The sequence below is a fragment of the Phaenicophaeus curvirostris genome, chromosome 5 (assembly GCF_032191515.1).
Source record: "Phaenicophaeus curvirostris isolate KB17595 chromosome 5, BPBGC_Pcur_1.0, whole genome shotgun sequence".
Lineage (NCBI taxonomy): Eukaryota > Metazoa > Chordata > Aves > Cuculiformes > Cuculidae > Phaenicophaeus > Phaenicophaeus curvirostris.
This window is the reverse complement of record NC_091396.1, coordinates 63,812,128-63,826,884: the sequence shown is the minus strand read 5'-3', so window position 1 is coordinate 63,826,884 and position 14,757 is coordinate 63,812,128. Positions and strand designations below refer to the sequence as shown.

The window sequence follows — 14,757 nt, the reverse complement described above, 5'->3', positions numbered from 1 at the left end:
GCGCTAGGTGGAATTTAATTACACTTCACAGCTCCTCGTGGAAGAGGACACACAGGGGCATTCCCAACCTGTTCTCTGTATTGTGGTGTAAACGGGGGTCTGGGGCATCACAGTTGTTTTCCCAAGATCATGCAGCAAGTTGGTGGCACAGCTGGGAACAGGGTTTAGGATTGACATGCTTTTTGTATCATGCTCTAATTAAAACACATGTTCTCCCTGGAGAAAGCTAAGTGAAGCTTTGAGAAGTCAAAAAATGGAAAGGCTCAGAAGGCTTTCAAAAATTATACTTTAAAAGCATGTGTTTACCTCTAATTTTTCACCTGGTCTAATTTGGGAGCATAAATTGTGCTGATCTGGTTTTTTGTTCTGCTTTTTCTGTGCCACTGATGGCACCTAAGCATGAAGCTACAGAGGCAAATCTGCCCCATTGGACAGCAAAGCGAAAACTGGATTGGGAATTTTTTGACTCATGTAAGCGGTCAGTGTTGTGCCCTGAAACATGATTTAATTCTTATTTTCGTCATCCAGGACACATCCTTACTCACCCTTTATAGAAATAGTAATTTTCATTGGATTCAGCACTGTTTAATCTGAACTTAATGGTATCCAGTAGAACAAATCTGGTTCAAGTGTCTCCTGCCAGTGCTTGGTAGAAGGCAAGGATTTGGTCTGCTAACTGTGTGCTGGGTTTTGTTTTTATACTTGGATTCACCAGTTCCCAAGAGATTTTTCATTGACAAGTTGAGTAATGAATTGAAGGAAAGACTGATGGTTGGTTTTTAAAATACATCATCATCATCCTCAAAAATAACCCTTCTGTAGCCTTTCCTGTTTAAAGAACTTTCTTTTGAGATTTCTCATGCTTATATAATCCCACTGCACTTCTTGACCATAAATCTTTTCTTAACAGCCAGGAGAAGGGTTGTAGATAGAGGTAATATCTTCAATGCCGCAACAGATACAGTTGGAAAAATCAGACAGGTATTTCGGCAGATAGACTCTTCAGGTAAAATGGAAGCAATGGTTTTAAAATGAAATGTAGGTGGAAACGGATCACTCAGATTTGCCGGAGATACATCTGAATAACAGAATTTATAGACAAAATTGTTTTAAGATGCGGAAAGTCAGAACTGGCATAGTAGCAACACGGCGTGCAGACCTAGTGTTGTGGCCAGCCTGGTGTTATAAGCAACCATATATTTGATTTTTATCATGATTTAGGCATTTTCTGTTTAGGAATGTTACAAACCTTTTCACCCCAGCTTTGGCTAGAAATCAGGTCAAATTTGTGGGAGAGATGCTCACAGTGAGTCTGCCACGAGCAAAGCGTTAAAGAGCAGAGCAGAAAGGAATGGGGTGGCTGTGGCTCTTCTGCCCTCCGTATGGAGGGCCAAATCAATGTGTGTGTTTTTGTGTCACAGTGTCCCTTTGCCCGGGGAACCTCTCTTTTGGAGATGCCTTTACAGCTTGTGTGTTGTTTTCGAGAAGTGGCATCCTTCGGTTTTTTGGACAGCAGCAGGTTGCAGATGGTTCCCAAAACATCTGATGGTGAAGGGTAACCTCTAAGCTGCTTTATGGGTTCTTTGTCCACACCTTAGCTGAGCTCCACTTGAAGAAATAGGAAGTCTGGGGGGCAGAAGAGGGTTCTGTTAGTAGACCAACTGCTGCGATTGTTAAACAGGGACAAGCCCGCAGGACACACAGGCCTCTCTTCAGGGTCGTCTCAGTGGACTCCGCAATTTTTGTTTTCCTTTAGAGCACTGTGAAAATACATCGAGTACAGGTCTTATCTGAGGCTTACAAAGATTGATATGATCTCACTACAGCCTTGACTGTGCCCTGGTTCTTAAGAGCACCAGATGTTTTGCTGAGCTGAAAGAAGTGTTTTGTGAGAGCACTGGGTTAAATCAGATTAAGGTGACTGCCTTTCACTGCCATTAGTATTTTGAACTTTTAATAAAGGTCTTCCTTAGGTCAATGTTCTCTCCTAAGATGTTCTCAGAAGTCTGTGCCTGTTACTACTACTATTATTGGTTGCTTTTTTGAGTGCATTCAGAGCTCCTGCTGAACTGACCTTGGCTCAGGATCATGGAAGTGCAATGGGTCCAGAACTGGGCGAGTCTCTAGAGCAGGAACGGGCTTCATGGACCTGGCTGGCATGCAGAGCGATCCAGGGAGTTGAGCCACACTCACAGGGGGAGAGAAATGTGTCTGTCTTGCCTGTCCATCTACACCCTTTGCATATTCGAGCAGAAAAAGCATTGCACTTTTATTAATGACATAATTTGCTTTTATAGTAGAAGATGAGTTCGGGAAAAGGTTAACTCTGGGACTTTGTGGCAATACACAATCAAGAATGCTAATACTCTGGAAGAGGGGCTTAATTTAGGGAAAGAATGTATATAGCCCTGTCTGTATAATAAGAGGCATCATTATCGGTTATTTTTTTCTGTTGCAATAACTCTTAGAAGCTTTCCCGGGAAATCGAGTCTTTCAGGTCTTTCACAAATGTATTTTGACACTTGGGCTGAAATCTTGGCTCTCTAAGGCTTACGTGGGAATTATACCATGAGCTTTAGTGAAGGTAAAATTTAATTCCTGGCCCTTTTCAGCTTTGTGCTACATTGCTGCAAATCAGCTCCTTCAGACAGAGCTTTCTGCCCTGCTGGGTCCCTATGGCTTTGATGGGCAAAGTGATCAGACTTGTTTACAGGTGACTGTGTTGTCAAGGCAGGTTACCCAGGAAGGGGGAGGGAAATGAGTGTCACATCTGTGGTGCTAAGACACCTTTTTCAGTTTTATTTTGCTGATATTATAGATGAAATAAGTGTCTGTTGTCTCTCCTGCCCTTACTCGCCCATGTAGTGTACGTCATGTCTTATTGGCAGGGTGATAAAGCATTGTTCTCATGGGACGTGGCACCTTCCCTGGAGGTGTTTAAGGGACGGGTGGACAAGGTGCTGAGGGGCATGGTTTAGTGTTTGATAGGAATGGTTGGACGCAATGATCCGGTGGGTCTTTTCCAACCTGGTGATTCTATGATTCTATGTAGACTTCTCTCCCCTAAATTAAAAGGGGGAGTTTAAAAAGCTGAGTTTTCATCTGATCCAAATTGAGTTCTGCAGAGCAGAAGTTCTTTAAAGGAGATTACTTCAAGTTTACAGGATGCCTGCCGTTGGGGATTCTCCCCTCGAAAAATCCCTAAATCTCTGCATAAAGACACCATAAACTGTGCCGTGAAGGTTTCCATCCTTCAGTTCAGTTGTCTGTTGAAAAGTTACTGAAGGGACGAACAAGAAGCTTATGTCGTTAGGGCTGTCTTTGGCATTCGAAGGCACAGGGTTCCTTTTGCAATTTCTGTGGCTGCAGGGGGCCTGCTGATACATAAATCAATGCAAAGTGGATTTTTGCACTAAGAAGTGTTACTAGATGACGTTTGTGAGTTTTCAATTGCAAGTGCCACCAATTCCTTACTCTTCCAGCTGTTTTGCTGAATGCTGAAAGATTAAGTGTGTCTGAATGCTGCTGAAATTGGGGGAGTTTTACATGATCTAAATATTTTATAGGTAGTTTATTTTTTAAAGGTACTATTACAACAGCTCATTGTGTGAATGCAGAAGCCTGAATAATGTCATTTGTTAGCAAAAGGAACAGCTGGATTTCCTTGAGGTCTGATCATCTGCTTTGCAAGTTGAGGATCTTAGGTTTCTAATATTTTTATCTGTGTGTGTCGCTGGTGGTGGGATGGGGTGATGGGTGAGACCTTGTTCTTTTGTGGGGGATGCTTGAGCGCTGCTGAGCGCTTGCCACAAGAGGTCACTGCAAGAGTTGTTGCGTTTCCAGGTTAATGTTTAAAATCTGAGAGAGAAGAGAAAAATGAAATTATTGATTTTTGTACAGCAAACATCCCCTTCTTTTTTTTATTGCTCTTGGAAGTAGTATACAGCCAAAGAATAATGTCAGGAAGTTAAGTGAGCTGTGGAAATACATTTTAGCCACTTTAATAGGGCACTTTTCCGTGGTTAACCGTGATTTTAAGTTACGCTTCTGGAAAGCTAAGGGAATAATATTTTCTGGTTTGATCAATTAAGTAATAGAAGAAGATTTTGGAGCACTCTGATGACCTGTTTTTCAGACAAAAAAAAAAAAAGTCTGATACTTGATTTATCAGCACATTTGGTACTGGTTATTTTAATGCCAAGCTCTGTGTAACCCAGATAACTGGAGCCCAATCCTGCACCCACACCTGGCAGCGGGAAGGAGTCTGATGGCTGGACTGGGAATGGGAGACACGCCTGCAGCATCATCTTGGTACTGGGTTAGGATCCATCCTGTTGACAGTTTTGCTTCAGCCACTTGCACGAAGAAGGGAGTATGGGTGAAGGAGGTGATTCTCTGCCAGAATGTGATTTTTTTTTTGAGATAGAGCCACACTCTGTGAAACTGTAGCCAGGACTAGGTTTTGGGCTGAGCCTTTGCAAGAGGAACCCCAGTGTCTGAAAAACCACTGTCACCATGACTTTCTCATCTGGGAACGTGAAGCAAGCACTCTATTTTATATAACACTAGCAATCTGATTTTTGGCTGCTCCCCGAGGGTGCCTGTGTGCCTTTAGTGAGAGCTACGGCGTGCTCCAGTTTAAATTTAGTTTCTCTAACATCTTTGTTGTGTTCTGCATAATTTTAATAGAGAACAGATGCAGTGGTAGAGTTTAAAAGATAACTGGGATAGGTGAGGATTAGCTTAACTCTATGATAAATGAATGTGGGGGGGAGAACCTGTGATCAGAATTGTATGAAATGCCATTTTGCAGGCAACTCATAGGGATACTCTGTTGTCCTTATTGACCCAAATTTCTTCCTGGGGTCAATGAAGTTGTGTCGCACTAAAGGCAGGGGACCACGCTGTTTGGAAGCTTTGAGATTCAGAAAGTTATTTTAAATAAAATTAAAGTTATTTTTTAATATGATTTATATTTATTTTTTTTTTATGATTAAAGTTATTTTTTTAAGTTTTCAGGAGGTAAACTCCAGGCAGACTTTTAATCTTTCTTCTTGAGCTCTCTTGCTAAATTGCTGAAATCTGCTGTGTCCCCAGCTAAGTGCCTTACATGTAGATTTAATATTTCAGCTAATGCTGGATTATTTATCTTCTGTTTTATTTGAGGAGCACTTGTTTGGGGCAGGAAATCGATCATTTTGGCATAGTCAGTATGATGGTATCTTGCTCTGGGTTTAGCCCTTTTTGCATTTTCATAATATGAGTATTAATAAAAACAACACTGGTACAGAAAGGTGACGTAAAGAGTGAGTCCTTTGAGAGATGTTTTTCAGGCAAGCAACACTTAATGTGCTGGATAAATTGCATGACACTGATGTTTTGCATTCTTTAAAGACACTGGGGAAATAATAGCTTTGTTAGAAGACAGCCATGTATTTTTATCGTAAGGAGTACAAAGTGCTGGTGGAGGTTGCTGCTTCAAGCGCAGGGATTTATCTGCAGACGGCCCTGGAGCTTAAGGGGTGGTGGTGCCCATCGAGGCTGACTTCAGAGGGCTGTGCCCCCCAGAAGGATTTAGGATTGTCTGTTATATTCTGTAGGGATACAATACATCTTGAGCAAGTGGTTGGAGTCACTGTAAACAACACCAGTAGAAATATGTATTATCAGGACCAAGACTTGCTCAGATGACCTATAAGAAAGTAAAAACTACACACACAGAGGAGCCCCATGAGTTTTCCAGGATGTTCTAAACCAGACTTGCAGCAACGTGCTGCGTAGTTACAAGGAGCCTCAGCTGAGAGCAGTTTGAGTGGTTTGGGGCTTTCATAAGTATTGGAGCTTTTACACTATTAGCAAACAAGGCAAATTCCAGATGCTTCACAGACCCTGTCAGGTCTAGACTGCATTTATTCTGCAGTGGAAAGCTGGTAATTCTGAAGGACGGCTCTGTGTGAAGTTCCTTGAGTTAAGAGTTTATTCCTAGATGGAAACACTGCTTTTTATTGTTGTAATAATTATTATTACTTGGATCTTCTACTGCTTCATTTTTTCATACTTGCCTGTTTTCTTGGGATGAGGTGAAATTCTGAAATGGTGATCTAAACCAATTTGGTTACAAGTGGTATCCAAGCAGCCTTAAGAAAAGATGATTAGAGACAATGTTTCTCACTCGGCTAAGCATATCTTCTGGAATGATTTAGCTGTTCTTGCTCTCCTGTGATTGCATAACATGAATTTTACACTGCTTTGGGCATTTCGTTAGTTAAAAAAAATTGCTTGCACGCTGTGGTGCCTTTTTTTTTTAAACAAAACAAGGCTGTGTGCTGTGTTGGGTATTAGCTACTGCAAGACAGAGTAAGATTAAAGTCTTACTGCTCTACAGCATCTACTGCCTTTGTGCAAAAGCGTCCTCTTAGAAAAGAAGCAGCACAGCAACAGCAAATACAATGCCTGTAACAACTGTTTTCGTGTGTTTTCCAGCCTGAAATTTTGTTAACTGTATGCTGCTAAGACCCAAATTCCTTGCCATCAGTATTAAATTTTGTAAATAAGAGAGTTATATTAGCTAATAAAAACCCTGCTGACTTTCTAAGAGGAATTTAACAACTCAACAATTTAACAATTTAAAGTTAAATTTAACAATTTAACAATTTAACAAATTTATACAAGTCTGCTGACTGAGCCCTGCTTCTCCACACTCTTATAGACAGACACAGGTGTTTAGACTTGTGTGGTAAAAAAACTTATACAACCTACAGATTTGTGACTTGAGCTCTCTACAATATATCAGAAAGGGAAATGGGTGGATAAAATGACTGGTGGGGGCAATGACATGAAGACAAGCTTAGAAATAATAAAAATTGACTTTTATCTCTGAGGAAATGGGAAGTGGAAATGCATTATCAGGAAAATACAAGCAAGGATGAATGCATTACCAGACATTTCAGGCTAATCATTGTGCAAGTTTTGAAGTTAGCTGCTTGTTAGTGTTTTGAGAGTATGAGTACATCACCACATGTTAATCAGGATCACAAGTACATAATATTTTTGTATACTGGATCAGACCATTGGTTTGTGAGATTGCCCTCAGCAACGGCCAATGTCTAGCAGACCAGGGGAGAAGTTCCCAGCCTCCATAGTAAAATATGGGTGAGATTGAGTGCTACTGTACACGGAGAGAGAAGACTTTCTTTTCTGGGCCACTGCACAGATATTGCACAGGTTTTAGTTACCAGTGTCTTACTGCAGAATGTGAATTGTATTTATGCATTGCCATCCATAACTTTGGCTCCCTTGACAATACCTGTTGTGATGCTTTCTTTCAGTGAAGTCATCGTATACTTAAAAACTGAGTAAATTCTGGTGTTCTGGTGTAGGTGTAGTGGCTGAATTTGCTGTTGTGCAGTTATTAGTAGCTAAACTCTCTTAAGAAACACTCACCCTTGAGAATACTTCCAATATAATGTATTCTTTCAAAAATTCTAGCTTGCAGAATACAGCTCTTGCATATTGAATCAAACTGGTAGACAGCTGTGGAGATCCCAGTGCTGGTGTCCTTGGCATTGCAGGGTTCATGCTTATACTTTAGAAATGACCGATTGTGTACAAGTCCTTTGTCTAACTCAAAAAAAATCTTTGGTATGAACTAACCAATAGGGAGTGTGGACCATCAGGAGAACAGGAGGCTCAGGAGTTAACCTGGGATTTGATGATGGAGGTGCACCCAGTGCTTGCCTGTTGCAGTGTCCATGGGGCACGTCTCTGAGCTGCCATCCAGTGAATAGCTGTGACCTGGGTGCTTTCCTCCTTGTTGAATGCAATAAGCACGGATGTATCTCAAGAAGGAACAAGTCAGTTGGCAGCCTGTAGGCAGGTCTGAAACACACTTGTCTTTATGCCTGATCTGCTTGAAGGAAAAGTTGGCTTGTGCTAAGAGGCTGCTCACCACAGAGTCACTGCAGCAGGTTACAGGGGGACATCAAGGTGCCGTTGGCTGATGGTCCTTGCTTTGGAGCTGCTGGTGAAGGAGAGCAGGAGGAATGTGCAGCCAGTTATGTCTGGGAGGGAACAAGTTCATCTTTGGTGTTAGGCTGCCCAGTTGCAACTGAAGACGGAGAGGAAATGAGGTTTTCCCAACCTTTGTCTCTTCCATCAGGTTCGAGCAGCTAGATGGAAATTAAACAGTGGAATTTGCCGTGGTCAGACTGATGGGAATCTTAACCCAAGACACAACTGTGATTAACCATTTTAGTGAGGAAACGTAACTGAATTGCAGAAATATGGAAGTCAGGCTTGTGAATGGATTTACTTCAGGACTGGCTGTTAGGACCCAGCCTCAGGGAAAGTAACTGTAGAAATGGACTTTCATGAGATGTTAGTGGTGATGATATAAAGCAGCCTTTTCTGCAGCTACATAAAACTCCTAGAAACTCTAGGATTCTGTTCTCTACTAATGAGTCTCTACTATTGACCAGGGTGAGGTTCCAAAGCTGTGACATATTAGAGAATATAGAGGGAGTCACAGCAGAGGACTGAAGGTAAAAACTCCTCTGTGTCTCCTTGCACTCAGCACTTTTGAGAAATTATGGCAAAAAAAAGAAGAGTTCTCTCAATGTCTTCTTATCCAGTATGCAATTTGGATTTTTACAGCTTGGTATGGACTGCATGATGTAAAGTGAAATTGTGGATTTAAGGAAGAATGCGTCTTGGTTGGAGAAAGTAACACGACTCCTGATAAAATGTGGGGTAGGCATGGAGTCATGTGGATGCTGAGACCGGGGCACACGGTAAAAACTGAGGATCAGATCTTCCTCAAATTTTATCAAGCTGCTCACTGAGCAGAGGCACTGAGGAAGCGTGGATTCCTGTGGCTTTGTGCCCACAGTTGGACTCATTGGTCTCTAGTAAGATGCAGACATTGATTCAAGATTTTTCATATTCACATGCTAGGTATGGATGAATAAGCCTTATTTGCTTAGGAGATAAGGGTGAAAAAGAAATCAGTTAAGTAATTCAAAATTCATGGGGACAAAAGAAAACACGTTGGAATATTTGGTCAAGTTTCTAGTGTGTTTATGCTTTATCCGATCTAATATCTTACAAATGCCAGTATCCACTAAGATACTTCCAAGGTCTGGTTTTCCCTAGTTTTATGGGATTTTTTTAAACTATCAATAGTTTGGCTTTATGTTTTATTCCCTTTCAAGTTTCTGGTGAATTTGATAAGTTTAGTGAATGCCTCGGGTATAAAGAAGTATAAAATCCATGAAAAACAATCGTTAAGTACTGTATGTGGGGTGCTGGCTGTAACACATATCTTCTGCTGTGCACTCTGTCCTGAAACAGTTACGTGGTGGGAATACACAAGATTGTGTCTGTTGGATGGAGAGGCTTTGAAGAAGGGTTATCTGCTTTTGGACTATGTCCCTCTGGGGAGAAGCCAGATGTGTACAGCATCCATGAGTGAGTTTAGTATCGCAGTCTCTCTATCGCCCAGGTTGTGTCCGTTGTGTCTAGAGGTTTAAGCTTGACATTGGGAAAAAGATTTTCACGGAAAGGGTCATTGGGCTCTGGAACAGGCTGCCCAGGGAGGGGGTTGAGTCACCTTCCCTGGAGGTGTTTAAGGGATGGGTGGATGAGGTGCTGAGGGACATGGTTTAGTGACTGATGGGAATGGTTGGACTTGATGATCCAGTGGGTCTCTTTCAACCTGGTGATTCTGTGATTCGGTGATATGTGAGCAAAAAAAACTTCAGTGAAAGATAATCCTATAAAGAGTTCTCTTTCCAGGTCTAACCAGAGGACGTGTAATAATTGTTATTTCCCTGTGGAATTAAGGATTGTTTACGCTGCCATCCTCTCCAGCTGCTGGGGTGTGGTGATGGTAGGTGGTTTCCATGGGGCAAGCCTGGCAGTTTTAGGGGTCTCTTTGCGTGTCCCCTTTGCCAAGTTGGAGGAGATGAAAGGTATTGAGGGGACATGAATACAGTGGGATGAATTCTAGCGAAGCCTTTGTTTTCCAGAGATTTAGGATGTCTCCTGTTTTAGTATCTACACTGCGCTGAGGAAAGCTGGGCTGAGTCCCCAGTGCAGAAAGGGCTGCAGAAAGCCAGGGAGATTTTATGTAATACGCAGGCTTTACTCTGTGTCTCCTGCTGCTTGTAGGGAAGGCATCTCCCATCGGGAAGGAAAGCAAATTTTTAAAGTTGACATTTAGGCTTAAGAATATTTGTGATGGATTCAAATAAATTCTTTGAGCTTAAAAGCATTAGATTTCAGAAAAACTAAACTTCTATTTCTTACATTGGTTGGCTTTTAGATATTTTTAATCTGCTTTTCTATAGAAAATCCAATAATCTCCAGATTATTTTTTTCCAAATTCATGCTTATAAGGAAAAAAAATGCTTTTCTTTTTGCAGTATGCTTTCCTTATTTGACAAAATAATATTTGCATAATGTACAATCCAGTCACAGTTATAAATATGCTGAGAAAGGCGTGTGTGGTTGATGCAAACCCAGAGCTATGTTTATGTGAAAATGACTGTGTGCACCTGAGTATGTCTGTAAGTAATTGACATAAACATTCTTCAGCTACTATGAGGAAAATTTGTAAAGATATTGTTATTTTTTTTCCCCACATGAACTGCTGAGAGGAGCGTTTCCTGTAATTTCTGTACAGCACTGATTGTTAATATTTGTATTTTAGTAGCTTTTCAGCATCAGTGAATGGGACCACTTAGGTTCATAGCTGCAGTCAAAATGAAATTGGAAACTAACAGGAAAAATAAAGAAAACTCTTAAGATTATCACAGACTTCAACTTGAGAACCTCTACTAAGTGAGAATATTATTTCTGAAACAAAATTAGGAGTATTCATGGTGTCGGTGAACGTATTTTGGAGTGCAAGAAGCTACTTATGTTACTAGGAGTTACCTTGTTTCATCATGAATTCTTTTCTGATACCCATTTTGATTTCAGTTCCCTCTGAAATTCCATCATGAATATCTCTGCATCTGCTGTGTAACACACAGAGGATTTCAATGTATCTTGCCACTGACCACAGCCCTTTCTTTCTCTCTTTCTCTTTTCAGAATCCAGTTTTCTGTTGGGAAATGCCCAGATTGTGGACTGGCCTGTAGTTTATAGTAATGACGGATTTTGTAAACTCTCTGGATATCATCGAGCTGACGTCATGCAGAAGAGTAGCACGTGCAGGTATGCAGACTATCTGTTTGTTGCCACTCAGTGCACTTTTAGAGCTGTAATCTGCTGGGAAGATGAATGAGCTTTTAGAAAAGGGCCGTTTTGCAGAAATTAAAGTATTGAAACAGGCTTTAGATGAATGAAACCAGCAACTTATTCAGGGCACGGTAAAGCACTTTGATATTTATCCTGGCTAGTATCAGTACGAATGTGCTCAAGCTTGTGATCCAATGAAGAAAGTGGGGTTTTAGGTAATATATTTCAAAGACTTTTTACTAGATTTTTCTTAATTCTCCTGTTATCATGGTGGGGGGCTGTGAGCTCTTCTGTAGCCCGTGTTGGTCCCTGTTATTACACAGAGAGCACAGTAATGTGCAAACAACATCTTTATTCCCAAAAGAGTGATTAAGCTGATGATCTATTTACTCTAAGCATTACAGTTTTATGGCTTTTTCCTTTTGTTGGTGGTCTTTCAGGAGTGGGCAGCTGTGATTTATGGTTAGACACACATCTGCGCCTTGCCTGCTGCATCCTATAAAAGGAAATGCTTTGGGGAAAGACTAAACCCTAATGCGTGCACGTGGGGGGTGTGTGTCTGAGCAAAATAAATGAGGAACAGAGGCAATAAGGAATGGCTGAGATACAAGTTTGTGTAGGTTTTCCCTTTATGCATTCAGGAAGCCACCGTCTCCAGGGCACTGCGAGGTGTTGATTTTTGGGAGGTAAGTGCAGCCAGACACTGATGCTCCAGCTGGCAGTAGCCAGGTGGGCAGCAAGCCTGTCCTCAAACGTCAGTCATCGCTTGCTCCTAAAAGCAACGTGTGCTGATGTGCGCTTGCTGCTTTCATCCGCCAGGTAGGGGAGGAAATCTTTGGGGTCCAGGGTTGCTCTGTGCAGCCAGGAGTCCTCTAGTGGGCAATGGAGAAGAAGTAGGCACGTGCTGCTTAAATGAAAGAAACAGCCTTACCACAGCCATCCTGTATATACATACATGATTTCTCCTTTGGTCTCTACTATCCCGTATATTGAACTGTATACGCTTGCTGTGAGGCAGCACTTTTATAGTCTGTGCACGTTAAAATAATTGCAAATCATAGAATGAGCTTGTAGAAAATTGTTGAGCAGGTGAAAGTTTAGCAATACCTTTCTAATAATGACTCCCCTATGCCTCAGATACTGAGAGGACTGAAAGCTTTATTCCGAGTGCTTTTTGAGAATGTGATGGGCTCTAGTTATCATTTGTAAGGACCTGTTTTGACCACTTTCAAGTAGATAATACAGGTGAATCATACAGATGCAAATTCAAGGAGGAATTACTGTGGAAAATGGAATTGGCCTCAAAGATGTTATTAATATTATTTTTTTTAATCTTCATTCTGTGCATCCATCTCTGGATATTAGAGAGGCCTCAATACACTCAAAGCACATCTAGTGCTTCCTTTGTGTCTGGATCTTGGCTGGTGGAGTAACGTACACAGGGTGATGTTTCCTTCTTCCCTGTCTTTGCAGATTAAAGGAGAGCTGGAGAGGTTTACAGCATGGTCTGATGTGCAAAGTGTAGCCTTCCAGAGCAACGTCTTCAGAGCTGCTCTCTCATGAAGAGCCGTGCAGCTGTAGGGAATGGAAAATAATCTTGAAGGCCAATGCTGCCTGCATAGGCTTTCTCAGTAGGATGCCATTGGAGGTTTTTTTGATATTTGGGGCCATTATTTAAATTATTTTCTGAGTCACATTCTCAGTCCAGAATTACTATGTTATGTCCAGATCATGTTACATTATGCATTAAAATTACTTAATATATAGTCTGCTTTACAGTGTCAAGGCAAATGTTCCAGGCTAAGAGTGCTATGGTGCCACAACTTTACTGCAGGTTTTGGAAGGGACTGTTTTTATAGCTTTTTAGTGTCAGAAATCCAACCAAAGACCAACATGCAGACACAAACAGTGTAAATCAAGCCTCTCACTTGGCTTATTGTTGTTACTGAAAATAAGTGTGATAAAGGACAATTTATAAATTTTGCAATAATTGATCAGTTTTCCCTTGCCTGTAAGATACAGTGCCTTCTAATCAGCTTTCAGCCATAGTTTTCTCCTAGGTAATCCAGTGAGTATTCACTATATCCTCTTTCTGTCTGTCCCACCCTATACACTACCGTGGGGCTGCTTATATGTCACCGTTATATTCAGTCTCAGGTAGTTGACTGGTACTGATCACAGGGAGGTGTGGAGAGGCTGAAGGCACTGGAGGTGATAGTGATTTTTGTTCCAGCTCAGGCAATGAGTTAGTCCTGTGACAAGCTGGTAATCCCTTTGATTTTTTTTTTCATCACCTTTTTAATCACCAACAATGTGCCCACTGACAGGAAAATCACTTAGAAATAACCTAGTACTAGAAATAACCTAGAAATAATCTTAGAAATAAGCCAGTTTCCCTGGTTTCACAGGCAATATGTAAAAGGCACAGGGCACACAGGGGTCAGACTAGGTCAATGTGTGTTCATCCTGGGTGCACATGGCACCCGAAGCTGTATGTGTAGTTGGAGCTGATACATAGAGTAATTGATATAAGTGAGTGCTAAAATACACAGGATTTTTAGGTGAAAGAGCTTGTTTGCTGTTGAAGCATTGCTGGGCCAAACGAAAATGAGCTGAGAGTGCAGGAGGAATGGGGCATCTGCATGTGCGACACCTCTAACCTTCAATTAACCATGCAAAAACCTCTGCCTGGAAATGCACTGATAGATCAACCAGCGTGCAGGAAAACTGCTTGTTTCATGCCCGACTGCCCACAGTCATAGACCTATAGAATCATAGAATAACCAGGTTCAAAAGGACCTACTGGATCATTGAGTCCAACCATTCCCATCAATCCCTAAACCATGTCTCTCAGCACCTCGTCCACCCGTCTTTTAAACACCTCCAGGGAAGGTGACTCAACCACCTCCCTGGGCAGCCTGTTCCAGAGCCCAATGACCCTTTCCGTGAATTTTTTTTTCCTGGTGTCCAGCCTAAACCTCCCCTGGCGGAGCTTGAGGCCATTCCCTCAGTCATGACAGTCATGACAGTGTATGGCTTCATGAATACACTGAAAGAATAAACAGTTAAAAAACATTAAAATTCAGTTTAATGTTCCAATTAATATCAACGATTTCTAAGTATTGTTGCTTATTAGTTAAGTTCTGTGTTCTCACAAGCGTTTGGAAGTGCAGGTACCTACCCTTTGAGTGGCTGGTTTGTAGACCTACCCTGGCATTTTACACTTGGCATTTGCTCCAGGCTTAGCTTTGCTTGCCCTTCCTTGCACCTGAGAGCTTCATGCTGAGCTTGGAGTAGCTGGTTGCTGGTTTTTGTTTTTAAAGAGGAAACCTGCTCTTAGCCCTTGTTTGTGCGTTGCCTTCCAGCTGTAACAAGGAGATAGGACTGGATCTCCTTGCTGAAGTGGTTGTTTGCAGTTAATGTTTCCACCAACACACTTGCAGTGCTCCAGTCAGCATCTTCGTGGTTTTCTTTTTTTACTGCTATTACAAGTGGGATTAAAAGAAAGCCTGTGAG

General features: G+C 41.6%; 1 protein-coding gene across 1 annotated transcript in view; it reads left to right on the top strand.

Annotated features, from left to right (window-relative positions):
* The window catches only part of KCNH5 (potassium voltage-gated channel subfamily H member 5), a 161,194-nt gene that overhangs the window by 1,848 nt on the left and 144,589 nt on the right, over nucleotides 1-14,757 (top strand). The window contains exon 2 of the mRNA XM_069856786.1: nucleotides 11,094-11,217. Within this exon, the coding sequence (XP_069712887.1) occupies nucleotides 11,094-11,217 (124 nt within the window). The remainder of the gene's footprint in view (nucleotides 1-11,093; nucleotides 11,218-14,757) is intronic.